The sequence below is a fragment of the Salvelinus namaycush genome, chromosome 5 (genome assembly GCF_016432855.1).
Source record: "Salvelinus namaycush isolate Seneca chromosome 5, SaNama_1.0, whole genome shotgun sequence".
Lineage (NCBI taxonomy): Eukaryota > Metazoa > Chordata > Actinopteri > Salmoniformes > Salmonidae > Salvelinus > Salvelinus namaycush.
Window position 1 is genome coordinate 15696789 of NC_052311.1, and position 15043 is coordinate 15711831.

General features: G+C 42.6%; 1 protein-coding gene across 5 annotated transcripts in view; it reads left to right on the forward strand.

Annotated features, from left to right (window-relative positions):
• The window catches only part of diaph2 (diaphanous-related formin 2), a 700846-nt gene that overhangs the window by 162537 nt on the left and 523266 nt on the right, over window positions 1-15043 (forward strand). For all 5 annotated transcript variants that reach the window (XM_038993651.1, XM_038993650.1, XM_038993653.1 and 2 more), the window contains exon 6: window positions 6954-7093. In XM_038993651.1, coding sequence (XP_038849579.1) covers window positions 6954-7093 — 140 coding nt within the window. The remainder of the gene's footprint in view (window positions 1-6953; window positions 7094-15043) is intronic.

Consider the following 15043-nt stretch of genomic DNA (forward strand, 5'->3'; position numbering starts at 1 on the left):
CTATTTCCCACAACGTCCGGATATTTTTCTGACACTTTTTCTGACACACATATTCTGACCAAATAGCTATTCATAAACATAACTAAAAAATGTTGTATAGGAAATGATAGATCCATTAGTTCTTAATGAAATCGCAGTGTTAGAATTCTAAAAAATAACTTCATTACGACATCCAGCTTCGGTATAGCTAGAGTACCCAAAAGTTGGGCGCCGACGACTAATTCACATGTACGACAGATATATGAAATAGCATCATAAAATGTTTCTTACTTTTGCTGATCTTTCATCAGAATGTTGGACAAGGGGTCCTTTGTCGGGAACAATCGTTGTTTGGATTTAGAACGGCCACTTTCCCTCTCGATTTAGCAAGCACACTAGCCAAGTGGCACGAATCTCTCCATCGTCAACAAAGTCAGAGAACGGAACACGACAAAACTCCCGAAAAATTTTCAATAATCTGATTAAACTATATTGAAAAAACATACTTTACAATGATATGGTCACATGTATCAAATAAAATCAAAGCCGGAGATAGTAGTCGCCTATAACGGGAGCTAAACAGAAGGCAAATCCAGGTACCTCCTCGCGCTCTCCAGAAAACCGGAAATGGGGGACACGTCATACAAAGAGCTTGTATTCCACTTCAGACCAAGATAAACACTCAATTTCTTCTCTCACCGCCTCTTGACATCCAGGGGAAGGTCTATGAAGTGCATGTATACTAATACGTATCATGCCCATTTATAGGCAGGAAGTAGAACAGAGCCTCGATTTCAGACTTTCCACTTCCTGGTCAGGAAGTTTGTGCCAAATGAGTTCTGTTTGACTCACAGATATAATTCAAACGGTTTTAGAAACTAGAGAGTGTTTTCTATCCAATAGTAATAATAATATGCATATTGTACGAGCAAGAATTGAGTACGAGGCCGTTTGAAATGGGCACCTTTTATCAGAGCTACTCAATACTGCCCCTGCAGCCATAAAAAGTTAATCAGCTTTTTTGATACTGACTGTAACTTCTTATTTAGAATTTCAGTGCGCTCACTGGCTTTGGATGGTGACATATATAGAGTGTGGAATTATCCACATACATAGTCATTCTAACTTCTTGTAAGACCAGTGGCAAATCATTTGTAAAAATAGAGAAGCGTAACGGCCTAAGGCTACTGCCCTGAGGAACACCACACTGTACATACAGTGAACCAACATTATTGGGACGAATTTACTTATGTGTATCAAAGTAGTCAAAAGTTTAGTTTTTGGTCCCATATTCATAGCACGCAATGATTACAGTACATCAAGCTTGTGACTCTACAAACTTGTTGGATGTATTTGCTGTTTGTTTTGGTCTTGTTTCAGATTATTTTGTGCCCATAGAAATTAATGGTAAATAATGTTTTGTGTCATTTTAGAGTTACTTTTTATTGTAAATAAGAATAGAACATGTGTCTAAACACTTCTACATTAATATGGATGCTACCATGATTATGGATAGTCCTGAATGAATCTTGAATAATGATGAGTGACAAATATCATACCCCCCCAATAATGCTAACCTCCCCTGTTATTGTAATGGTGAGAGGTTAGCATGTCTTGGGGTATTTATGCGTCTGTAACTTGTGTGAAACATACAAACACTTTGGGTTTGCTTTGAGCAGAGGTCCAGGTGTATTGGAGAAAGGGAGAGGTTACAGGTAAAGAAATACAGTTGTAAACTGAGCGTTGAGTACAGATGTGAAGATTTATTCAGTTCTAAATGGGAACTTGCTATCAATTAAAAAAGGTCTAGAAAGACCTTAGCATGGGAGAGATAGAGGGCCAAATGTCATGGGAAGAGGTCCCAGAAAGAGAGAGCACTTTGGGGTTATTCCAATCCAGAGTAATGAGGAGGCTGATTACCTTTCCAAGTGGCCTGATAACGTCTATTAGTCAGTCAGGTAAGCGCACAGCCAGTCATGTCAGTGCCCTCCACATTTCCAGAACAGCAAGAGGACAAAGATGAATTGAGTGCAGAGATCAATAAGAATTCAAGCGAGGCAGAGAGGTGGTGTGAGAAGAAAGAGAGAGAGAGTAGGATCGGTAAAATAGAGAAAGGAAGAGAAGACAGGGAATTAGATTTTACAGGATGAATAATGTACATGTAAGTGCAGATAATTTGAGCTTGCGTAAAATCTTTCCTTTTATTTAATCAGCTCTGCTAACTTCCCAGCGAGGGTGGTAGTGTTTAAGTCAGGTAGAATGTCTGTGGAGGAAGTCATGTTGTAAGTGATGCAACAAAACAATTCAGACATCTAATCACACTATTGGACAATATTGGATGATGATAGATTGCATATTACGATCTGGAGGATATGATCGATTACATACTGTACATGGATTCATAGAAGCAGGGTTTCTTTAACCTTTCAATTATTCATAGCTATGCTACTTTTTGTGTGATGTTGTTTTATATATACACTGAGTGTACAAAACATTCGGACCACCTTCCTAATATTGAGTTTTGCCCTCAGAACAATCTCAATTAATCTGGGCATGGACTCTACAAGGTGTTGAAAGCGTTCCACTCCACAGGGATGCTGGCCCCTGTTGACTCCAATGGTTCCCACTGTTGAATCAAGTTGGCTGGATGTGGTTTGGGTGGTAGACCATTCTTGATACACACGGGAAACTGTTGAGTATGAAAAACCCAGCAGCGTTGCAGTTCTTTACACACTCACACCGGTTCGCCTGGCACCTACTACCATACCCCGTTCAAAGGCACTTAAAACTTTTGTCTTGCCCATTCAACATATCGTAACATGCAATATATAGATATATATATATATATATATATATATATATATATATATAGATATAGATATAGATATAGATATAGATATATAGATATATATGTATATAATTATATATATGTATGTGTGTGTGTGTGTGTGTTGTGCAATACTGACCAAACGTATCCTTTCACTATAACAAGAATCACCCCATGAGCTTAGATGTTTTTTCTCTACAATGTCATTAGCTCGCTGATGTCCTTCCTTCCTCTCACATAGACCAGACAGATTCTTTCTCTTTGATTCTGCCACGCGGGAGACGGCTACCAGACCTCTCTTCCCTCCAGATGAAAGAAGCCGCTTATTATCCCCAAACTGCCTATTAGTGCAACATGCTTGGTGTGGAACCGCCAAAGTCCTGAGATGAACAGATTCAAGATCATTCAACTGCAATCGAGACATTTCTGATACTGTTTCTTCACCCTGTTTCCACCTCCTCCACCTCCATTGATTCAGTTCTACCTGTAACTGGGTTAGGTTGATATGCCACCTTTTGAGCTCCCGAGTGACGCAGCAATCTAAGACACTGCATCTCAGTGCAAGAGGCGTCACTATAGTACCTGGTTCGAATCCAGGCTGTATCACTTCTGGCCGTGATTGGGAGTCCCACTGGGTGGCGCACAATTGGCCCAGCGTCGTCGGGTTTTGGCCGGAGTAGGCTGTCATTGTACATAAGAATTTGTTCTTAACGTACTTGCCTAGTTAAATAAAGGTTAAATACAAAATAAATAAAAATAAAAACATATTCCTTGTTTTTGTCCCAACTTTGGCTGGCAGTTTTGTTTTTCTCAGGTTGTGACGAATAAAACAATGTCTATCTGAAAGAATACCATCTACAATACCACCTTCTGTCAGGTAATCTGACAAGGTGATTTACAAGATTGGAATTCAATGTATTTTCGTTTTTTTCATTGCAGAATTTTTCACATGACAAATGTCAGGGAGTACAAGAACAGAGAATGGATTGACAGAACTCACTATTTATTTGTCTTGGCTCTTTGTCCTAGATTTAGATACTGGTGGGAGTGTATACCGTGCTATTCAGTCGTCTTGGGTTTAGATACTGGTGGGAGTGAATACCGTGCTATTCAGTCGTCTTGGGTTTAGATACTGGTGGGAGTGAATACCGTGCTATTCAGTCGTCTTGGGTTTAGATACTGGTGGGAGTGAATACCGTGCTATTCAGTCGTCTTGGGTTTAGATACTGGTGGGAGTGAATACCGTGCTATTCAGTCTTCTTGGGTTTAGATACTGGTGGGAGTGTATACCGAGCTATTCAGTCTTCTAGGCAGGTAAAACAAATTGATCTGAACAGATGGGGGAAAGTCATGACTTAACCAGTCTTGGCTTGTTTACCGAAAGAGAAGGGGGACTGTTTGGACAGGCCCTGTAATATACATGATAGACTCAGTGATTCGTTTTTTGTTTACCCATACACAATTCAGTCACCAGTCCTGGCTGCGCCCCTTCCCGCAGTCATCTTTGACCACAGACATGTTGTTTTAGGTATGAGGCATCGACTCATCAGCTATTTCACAGTAGCTCTACAACAGTGAAACCCAATCAAACCACCAGTATTGTGTAGCGGTATGTTCATGCGAGATGAAACAGTGTCTGTTTGTCTTTGCCAGCTGCAGGGAGGGTCTGTGCAACATGTGCTAGCCTCTCTTTTAAAGTTCTACACAGGAATCCATTTAGAGGAAGCATGGCCGCTAGTGATCAGCATGCATGTTAGTCGGGAGGGTTGGCAGCTCCCTGTGGGATAGACCTCTGTGTCAGTTCAGCCTTAGCTGATTGAGGGAAGTTAGAACACATCCGGAGCATCTCTATCCCCGTTCTCTATCCCCGTTCCCTATCCCCGTTCCCTATCCCCGTTCCCTATTCCCGTTCCCTATCCCCGTTCCCTATCCCCGTTCCCTATCCCCGTTCCCTATTCCCGTTCCCTATCCCCGTTCCCTATCCCTCAATCTGAATACGGCGAAGGAAGGCAAAGTTTTGGCTCCTCTTCATGGTAGCACCACTGGGAGATTGTCAATGACATTACCCTGTTTAGCATGTCAATTTTGGATCAAATCACTGTGATCCACAAAGAAAATGTCTAACTCGTGTTGTTGCAAAACAATTGCTAATTTACTTTGCCTGTTTCCTGTATTTGATAAAGGCGAGTTTAACATGGGAGTTGAGCGTGGGTGGACACAAGCAGTATCTAAACTCATAAAAAAAAGAAGCGTCCTCTCACTGTCAACTGCGTTTATTTTCAGCAAACTTAACGTGTACATATTTGTATGAACATAACAAGATTCAACAACTGAGACATAAACTGAACAATTTCCACAGACATGTGACTAACAGAAATGGAATAATGTGTCCCTGAACAAAGGGGGGATCAAAATCGAAAGTAACACTCAGTATCTGGTGTGGCCACCAGCTGCATTAAGTACTGCAGTGCATCTCCTCCTCATGGACTGCACCAGATTTGCCCATTTTTGCTGTGAGATGTTACCCCACTCTCCCACCAAGGCACCTGCAAATTTCCGGACATTTCTGGGGGGAATGGCCCTAGCCCTCACCCTCCGATCCAACAGGTCCCAGACGTGCTCAATGGGATTGAGATCCGGGCTCTTCCTGGCCATGGTAGAACACTGACATTCCTGTCTTGCAGGAAATCAGGCACAGAACGAGCAGTATGGCTGGTGGCATTGGCATGCTGGAGGGTCATGTCAGGATGGGGGAAGGGTACCACATGAGGGAGGAGGATGTCTTCCCTGTAACGCACAGTGTTGAGATTGCCTGCAATGACAACAAGCTCAGTCCGATGATGCTGTGACACACCGCCCCAGACCATAACGGACCATCCACCTCCAAATCGTTCCCGCTCCAGAGTACAGGCCTCGGTGTAACGCTCATTCCTTTGACGATAAACGCGAATCCGAACATCACCCCCGGATGAGACAAAACCGCAACTCGTCAGTGAAGAGCACGTTTTGCCAGTCCTGTGTTGTCCAGCGACGGTGGGTTTGTGCCCATAGGCAACATAGTTGCCGGTGATCTGGTGAGGACTTGCCTAACAACAGGCCTACAAGCCCTCAGTCCAGCCTCTCTCAGCCTATTGTGGACAGTCTGAGCACTGATGGAGGGATTGTGCGTTCCTGGTGTAACTCGGGCAGTTGTTGTTGCAATCCTGTACCTGTCCCGCAGGTGTGATGTTCGGATGTACCGATCCTATGCAGGTGTTGTTACACGTGGTCTGCCACTGTAAGGACGATCGGCTGTCCGTCCTGTCTCCCTGTAGCTCCGTCTTAGGCGTCTCACAGTACGGACATTGCAATTTATTGCCCTGGCCACATCTGCAGTCCTCATGCCTCATTGCAGCATGCCTAAGGCACGTTCACGCAGACGAGTAGGGACCCTGGGCATCTTTCTTTTGGTGTTTTTCAGAGTCAGTAGAAAGGCCTCTTTAGTGTCCTAAGTTTTCATAACTGTGGCCTTAATTGCCTACCGTCTGTAAGCTGTTAGTGTCTTAACGACCGTTCCACAGGTGCATGTTCATTAATTGTTTATGGTTCATTGAACAAGCATGGGAAACAGTGTTTAAACCCTTTACAATGAAGATCTGTGAAGTTATTTGGATTTTTACGAAATATCTTTGAAATACAGGGTCCTGAAAAAGGGACGTTTCTTTTTTTTAGAATGTACTAGTAGTCATTGTCACCTGCTGGAATCCACAGTGCTTTGATATGTTACTCCTGATGTGTGCTGGTGAGGAGGTGTGATACCTGAGGATCCCATGGCCATGAACCCTTCCTCCTGCCACAAGCGATCATCTGTGTTTCCGCTGGATAAGATCCTAAATCCATAAATCCATCCTAAATGGCACCTACAACACCCCCAGCTAAAGGCTTTATGTTTTGTGATGCAGTTATCAAGATCAGTGGCAAAAATAAAAGTTATGGGTTTTTCTATTTAAGACTTGTTTTCTTTCTGTTGATCTAGTATTTGTGATACCTTTGGTATGTTTCCCTGTGTTAGGATTGGCAACTATTTTCTGATCAATGTTCAACAGAGTAATAAGACTACAGTTTCCGTACTATAATAATTAATCTCTTCTGTGTGTTTTCTCTGCAGGGAGGACTAAGGAACAGCAAGCATGAGTGTACACTATCATCACAGGAATATGTCCACGAGCTGCGCTCTGGCATCAGTGAGGACAAGCTGCTCATCTGTCTGGAGTCCCTTCGTGTCTCTCTCACCAGTAACCCTGTCAGGTATGGTCCTTACTCTTACTGACTTAAGCCTCTTGATTCTTAGGTGGAACTTAAGGCCCTTAAATGAACCTCCATTCTGGCCAACCTGTTCCTCTAGTTATGTTCTACCCTCCTCATGGGGGAACGTCTACTGACGTTCACTCAATTCTCAGTACAGTTCTGACAAAAAGTTTATGCACACCTCATTTGCTTCATCTATTGCTGCGTTCACACAGGCAGCCCAATCCTGATATTATTTCCACTAATTGGTCTAATTGGTCCACTAATTGGTCTATTGACCAATCAGACCAATCTCTGAAAAGATCTGATGTGAAAAGAGCTGATGTGATTGGTCAAAACACCAATTAGGGGTTAAAAATATCATAATTGGGCTGCCTGTGTGAACACAGAAGAAGTTGGCATCTGCTGGATACCTTCCATTGCTAATTGGATCTATGTCAGGAGATCTCTTAGGCTCTGATTCACACAGAGCGATGGGCTTGGTTGAACAAGAATAGCCCATAGCATTGCCCATTTAAAACAAGCATAGAGTGGAAGCCCATAGCCTGTCATTCCATCACCACTCTATCCATTAGGTTCTAATAGATAGGAAGTCCCTCTTTTCCACATCAGAAAGCCAGCCATTCCCTGTCTCTGAGACCTTAATAAGCATGGCGGCCCTCACCATAAGATCAACGAGTGTCTTTAATATCTCTCCGTTTCCCCCATCACCAAGAGTGGCATTCGCTGCCCACAGCCCCCTATTTTTAATCTGTTTTGATAATAGTTCATGTTAAGATAATTCTCTTTTTCTCTCAGTCCTGTGCCCGTTTCTAGCAAGCTTTGATGGGCCCGTCACTCAACCATAATTAGGCCACGGCAACTGCGTTGTGGGAGCCTTTTTCCACCCACAAAGTTCTCATCTTCCGTTCTTGTAGATAGGGATGTTCAAATTTAATTTGGTCCCAACAGCCCGGAGGAACCCTCAATGACAGACGAACACTCTCAATTATTCACCAAGCCCCACTGTCGAAGAGATGTTTTTTAATGCGAATCAATGAATGGTGCATATAAAGTGATTATCAGATGAGTGGCAGATCTTCTTTTATGACCGACCCCCAATCTTCGGAGATGGCCCGGCAGTAGCCCCAGAGGGCCATTTATTTGTTCTGGGAGATACAGCGGAGGCAATATCCTGGCATCCTAACAGCTTGGAAAACGACTAGGCTTTGGTGTGGTCTCACTGGAAAGATCATGCACACCCACAGAACAACACAACGTGCTCTGCACTCCAAAGCGATTAATAGATTTCTGCTGAAAATTCCCCCGCCCATCTTTCTCTCTGTGGCTGAGTAACCGTGTAGCTAGAAACCACAGTTGGAAAAACAAGGTAAACAGCAAAACTTTGTTTTTCTCTTCCTTTGAAAAAATCCCACCAATGATGGATAAATACTCCGCCTTAAGGTAACCTCCCAAGTTCTTGCTTTCATTAAGCTAAAGACACATTTGTATTGTTTGGCTTTATCTGATAACAGAAAAACTGTTCCCAGACCTGCCTTTGTGCTGTTTACCTACTGTCTGCCTGCTCATTAATCAGGGGGAAATTGGCGTAAATCATTTCTGTTTGAAAAACCCACATAACGCTCCCTTTGCACCTTGCCGAGCTGTAAAGTTCAGCACCGCTAGCTATGAAAATCACACCACTCCTCCTCACACGGCAAAAGGCCAGTTAGTGCCAAGGGGACCGAGGGAGGCCAGGTTCGCCCTCTGGATGTTTTCAAACCGCTGAACTCGTGACCACAGAGGGAGGGAGCGGCGCTCTGCGGCAGCGTCTTGGACGCCCACGGAAGGCCAAGCTTAGCCAGGAGAAAGGCACCCTGGGGTGAGATGGGGGGGCTGGGAGAAGCACAGCGCTGTTGGAAGCCCACCCCGCTGCTCCTCTTCAGGCCTCTCATTGTTTTACTGAAAGCGAAGGGAGCGGAGGAGGAGATAGAGGGGACATGTTGGCCTCTTGGAGCATAGCGAAGGTTACTCACAATTAATATGAATGCACTTAATTGTCACGGATCACAACACACAGGAAATCAAACTTGCCGGCCTGTGTTCTGATTGCACTATGTTAATGTAACCTTTTCTCTGCCATAGTCGGTGTGCTGCGAACAGCCATGCGAAACACAGCTGCGTAATGCACTGTATTTTTGAATTCCAGTACCTACCACCTGTGGACTACGTAAGGACAGGCTTCATTGCAAGTGCTCTTTCATGGTAGTTTAATAATTAATTTAACTTAAACAAAAGTAGACGCCCATTATCTTGGATGAAATATCCTACGTCAAAAGTACTTTCTGGCCAGGCTAGAATGGCAAAAATAGTTGACACATACAAAGTTACCACCTTGAATATTACACTGCCAAAACGTTATGTGGCTGCTCAAAGTTGTTGCTTTCAATGACCTGACCACCAGCTTAGTGACCTGACCACCAGCTCTGGCTATTTCTGTTGCTCTAACTTGTTGTGAGTTCTTCAGTATAGGGAGGAACATTGCTTGCAGAGAAAATGCAAATCACCCTGCAGTTTTGCCATGGGCTCATTACTCACAAGTTCTCCAGTTATTCACTTCTTCCTCTCTCATTTACCATGGTAGTCAAACTGTATGCCTGTGTTTGAACAACAAATATGTTCCAATGAATTCATTTTAAATTCCTTTGGCGTAAATGATAGCGTTAGTAAATATATATTCCGTATCTATCAGATTGTAATTCTGTGGTAGCTGTATTCTATATTTATTAAGGTACTCTTATACAAATGGCTGATATCTACTTTTGGAGATGTAGTTGAACACAGGGCACTATAGTGTTTTATCTGTGTACCCATTTTGATCAAGTGTAGAATGCAGCTCAACTCTCTCCACACTTGCTGATCTCTCAGCCCAGTGTAACATACAGCTAACTGCCAAAAAGGATGGAAACACTTGAGTAAATGAGGGATACAAAGTATATTGAAAGCAGGTGCTTCTACATGGGTGGTTCCTGAGTTAATTAAGCAATTAAAATCCCATCATGTATAAAAATGCTGGACAGGCCATTATTTTGGCCACCATGGCTATGCCCCCATTGGATGACCCCACCAACAGGGATCGAATGGTCACTGCAGGGTTTGATGAGCATGAAAACTATGTAAACCATATGCCATGGCCGTCTGTAAACAGATCTCAACCAAATTGAACACTTATAGGAGATTCTGGAATGGCGCCTGAGAGAGTTTTCCACCACAATCAACAAAACACCAAACGATGGAATTTCTCATGGAGGAATGGCGTCGCGTTCCTACAATAGAGTTCCAGACACATCTATGCCAACGTGCAAAAAGCTGTTCTGGCTCAATGCCCTATTAACATCATTTATGTTGGTGGTTCCTTTAGTTTGGCAGTTACCTGTATTTTCAGAGACCGTGTGAGAAATGTATATTGCAGCGTGTGATAATAACACAGGGAGAAAGATCAATACAGCATAATTATTTGACCAGTACAAAATGACCCCTAACCACCACGATAGATCATGAATGCTAAACGCGGCTGTCCAAAAACACTTTGGATGCTTTGTTTTCTTTCGGCTGTGTGTTTTAAGAATGATTAAGAAAGTTGCTATGCTATTCAAACAAGAAACCAAAGACCAATAAGTGGGACTTAGAAATTCATTAAACCACTGCTGTTTGTGGACAGCCAAGCCCCCCCCCCCCCCCCCCCCCCCCCCCCCCCCCTCCAATTACCTCTACTTAACTCAGCAGAAGTGACAATCTTCAAGCTCTTTAATAGAGTTAGTCTTTTTCCCTGAGAGACCTGTGTTGCTCTGTGACGTAAGCAGCCCCCCAACATTCCCCGCAGGCCCCTTCCATCTCCAGGCTCATGGCTTCCTCAAGCTGCCCTTTTCTCTCTCCCCCTCCCCAACCCACCTCTTTTGGAAAATAATTATTGCCTGACCTATTCTTAATCTCATGTTCCTTCCCCTTTTTATTCTTTAGTTTGGACATTCACTCCTTCATTTAGACTTATCACGACTCCGTCTCTCGCCACTCTCCAATAAGTTGTTTCATTAACTTTTAATCCGCCAACTTGAAGCAAGATGCCAACTCACAGATAATCATGGTCTCTTTTTTTCCAATGTATGTATGGAGAGTTAATGTGTGGTGGTGTATCTAATGGCAGTTGTTTTTGTTTTTTCACCGATTACAAAAAAATATATATATTTTTTTCTTCTTCTCTGGTGTTGCAGTGTGAGAGAAGTGCCACAGGGCTGGCAGCAGAAGGAATTCAGAAAGCAAAGACGTATTTCTGAACGTTTTTTTTCACACCCACTCATGCACAAACTCGACAGGCTTTTGTCATGTACATTTATATTTTGCTTGCTCCGCTTCCCACTTCTAAGTTCACTACGTGGGGGTAATTGTCCTCTGGCAGGGTTAGAGCTCACCCCCTCTGAGCTACGTACCACTACCTGTCCTGATGCTCCACCAATACCTTCCTAATAAAAGGAAGTAAGAGGGTTCTTAGGTTCTACACAGGGAACACACTGCTTCACACATTCAAAAGCCCGGCTTTGGAGTTCCTCGTGCTAAGCCTTTAATATTACAGTCTGACTCCCTTCAAATCCCAGCAGTGACTTTCATATTGAATTTGCTCGACTTGCTCGACTCAGATCCCCCAGACAGATTTAGACCAAAATTGAACTTGGCTCCAACTTTTCATTATGTGGGAAAATCTTCATAGCATGACTAACATTTTCTCTTGGGCAATTTGGGGGCCTTTGTGTGCAGGCAGCCGTGGATTGCTGCTGACGCTAGGAGTTTTCTCCTCTTCTAGGTCAGGCCTGGAGAGTCAAGATGGAGCATTGTAGTGATCTCACAGCTACTGCCAGGGCGTCTGTGTCTATCGGTCTCGCCAGCTTTACCCCGGCTTAATGCCTGTAGCCACGTGCTCTGGAGGTAACACATAGCTCCGGTAATGGGCTTAATAGTAGCTTTGAAGTGGGGATGCTTCTTTATAGGAGGCACCTCATCAGTCTCCAGTCGGAAGAGAACAAAATGACTGACTGAGAAATGAATTAAACATCCACCAAGTGACTGACTGTGGGAGATGGGTTTTCAGAAAATTCACACTTTCGAAACAAAAACGACCTCCACGAAATGTTGATGTTGGTAGCTGTTTGTTTGTTAGAGAAGCCGTGGTGTACATTTCTCTGCAATAACGGCTTTGTCGAAGGTCTTGGTTGAATCCCAGAAGCCGGCTTCTGAAAACTCTAGGAGGTTTCTTGACGTTTGGAAAAGAGGCAGGTCGAAAATTATAAATACTGTATTCTCCGCTTTCGATTTTAGAGGCCATCCGCTTTCTAAAAGAGCAGCTATATTCCCAACAGCTGGGGCCTATTGACAAACCTTCATAAAAAGTAGGCCGATCTACTGCCCAGCTACCATCAATATAATTACTACAGGTATAATCACAGTTATTGTATGTTACTTAATAACCAACCTGTTCTCATTAGAATAGAAATGCTGACATTGAAACCTTTTAGTTACATGTAACCTAAGTTAAAATATTATTTATTTATTATTATTTATTTACGCCACTATAATGACTTAACTGATGACATGTAAACCCACTAAAACACTGTTGAGTGGATGATGGCTTATTGCAGCCAGGTTAGCAGTCATTGAAGATCTCTTAGTCTTTTGGATGTGAAGTGTCTCCTCAGGCTGAAAGGTTATGGGACATGTAATAACAAGTCAGCACTGTGCTGACGGATGTTTCTGCAGTGAGTTTGGGGAGACAGAGGTGCCAGCCCAGTTTGCCAGAGATGCTTTATTAAAGCGAGGGAGAGAGTGTTTTAAACTTTGTCATTTGTGGTGCGGAAATGGCTGCCTATCTCTGTCAATCATCCATAATTGATCCTTTGTATTCACTTTGTGATTCTGGGCAGTGTTGTCCACAGCTAAATCAAACTCCACAGCGGTCCAAGAAAGTTGAAATATGGCTTTATGAAACGCCATGTCCTCAAAGGCGTTCAAAAGTATATTTAGCTTTCTCGTATTCCGGTGGCGTATTTGTCTGGAAATATGTTTCCCCAAACTCTTATGGCCAAATGTGTTATAAATAAGACAGAAAGCCATAATATTCATGTCGGCTAGCTTTAGAATGGCCGTGTTTCTCAGTCTATGATGGAGTCTTTGAAAATATCCAGGGTATGGCTAAGCTCTCCTACATGGACAGAAGAGGACAAGATAGGCATATCACAGACTTTTTGGGTCAAGAGGCCTATGCTTTCCCAGCTCCTCTCTGGGACATAATGGTAATTAGATTTTTACCATTACCATCAACTTTGACTTCCTCCGGGAAGTAAGAAAATAAAGTGATCAAAACTTCAACTGTTGGACCTGAAATAAATAGTGTCCGTTTACCATGGGTTTGAAGAGCTCAGTCGGGATCGTCTATGCTGTGGGACTTCACTCTCCAGACTCTAAATGTTATTCTCAACCTTCCTGCACCCCCCTAGGCTTTTTGTAAGTTATTTTTTTCTTGTCAAGGAGAAATACGTTTTGAAATGAGAATATAATCTATCTATGGGCCCATGAGGCATGATTTAAATATTGCTCCGTGTTGTTTTTGTATTTTACACAATTTATATATTTGACTCTCCCCCATTTGTTTTTTCTGTTATTTTTCTTATAATATCCCAAATGTATGTTTTTTTATTTTGTTTAACACATTATCATAGAGTACTACACGCAGGCCTTTTTTGAAACTTTACGATTGTTTCTTCAGCATAGTTCATTGTCAATCTTCACGTTAATGCTTCATGTATATTCCAGTTTAACTTTTACGCACTCAGAAAAGAGTGGGTTAACTTGGTTAAAACTCTAACGTCGCTGAATTCATTGCAGCCTTTCCCCCCGAAGCAGTTAAGGAGACCAAAGATCCAAATCTCCTCAGTGACTGAGGTTAACAGATGGTGTATAAAATGAAATGGGCGTCACTCTTAAAATATACCCAGAGGTAGCCATATCTACGGGAGACCTGGAGTGAGGTATACATAATTCACATTTTAATTCCATATTGATTTAGTTAGAAATTGTATTTTTGTGCAGGTACAGTTGTGAAGATGGGGAGAGGTATGTCTGTTATAGAAAAATGTTCTGTGTTTTAGACACATCAACTGTACTTGTTGTTCAGGCTCTGATCTTGTTCCATCTTGATTACTGTCAGGTAATATGGTCAAGTGCAGCAAAGAAAGACCTAGCATAGCTGCAGCTGGCTCAAAACAGAGCAGCACACCTTGCCCTTAGCTGCACATACAGAACTAACATCAATAACATGCATGGTAGTATTTCATGGTTGAAGGTTGAAGAGAAATGTACTACTTCTCTTCCAGTCTTTTTAAGAAACATTTGTGTGTTGAAAATGCCTAACCACTGTATAATCTATTTCAATACACTTCAAACCGACATGCATACCCCACCAGACACGCCACTATGGGTTTCTTCACTGTACCCACACCAAAAACAGTTTAATGCGTCACTCAGTTATGTATTCATGGGTTGCATGTTTCATCATAATATTGTTTTGAACGACAATGCCATTCAAAAGGAGGCAAATAATTTGTAGTAAAACCTTTTGTCGTCATTTTGATGTCGCCAGATTGACTTTAAATGCAGTATACCATTAGCTAGTTAGCTAACATTGAAGGGAGGTCACCTGATGCTCATTGAATGCAATGAACTGGCGCCGACAGACATGGCAGCTCTGCTTCTAGCTCCTAAGCAACATTGCAGTATTTAGATTTTTTGTGTGTTATTTATTACACTATCAGCCCAGAACGTTTTTTTGTGTTATTACATACAGCCGGAAAGAACTTTTAGATATCAGAGCGGCAGTAAGCATTACGACCAGGAATACGACTTTCCCGAACTGGATCCTTTGTT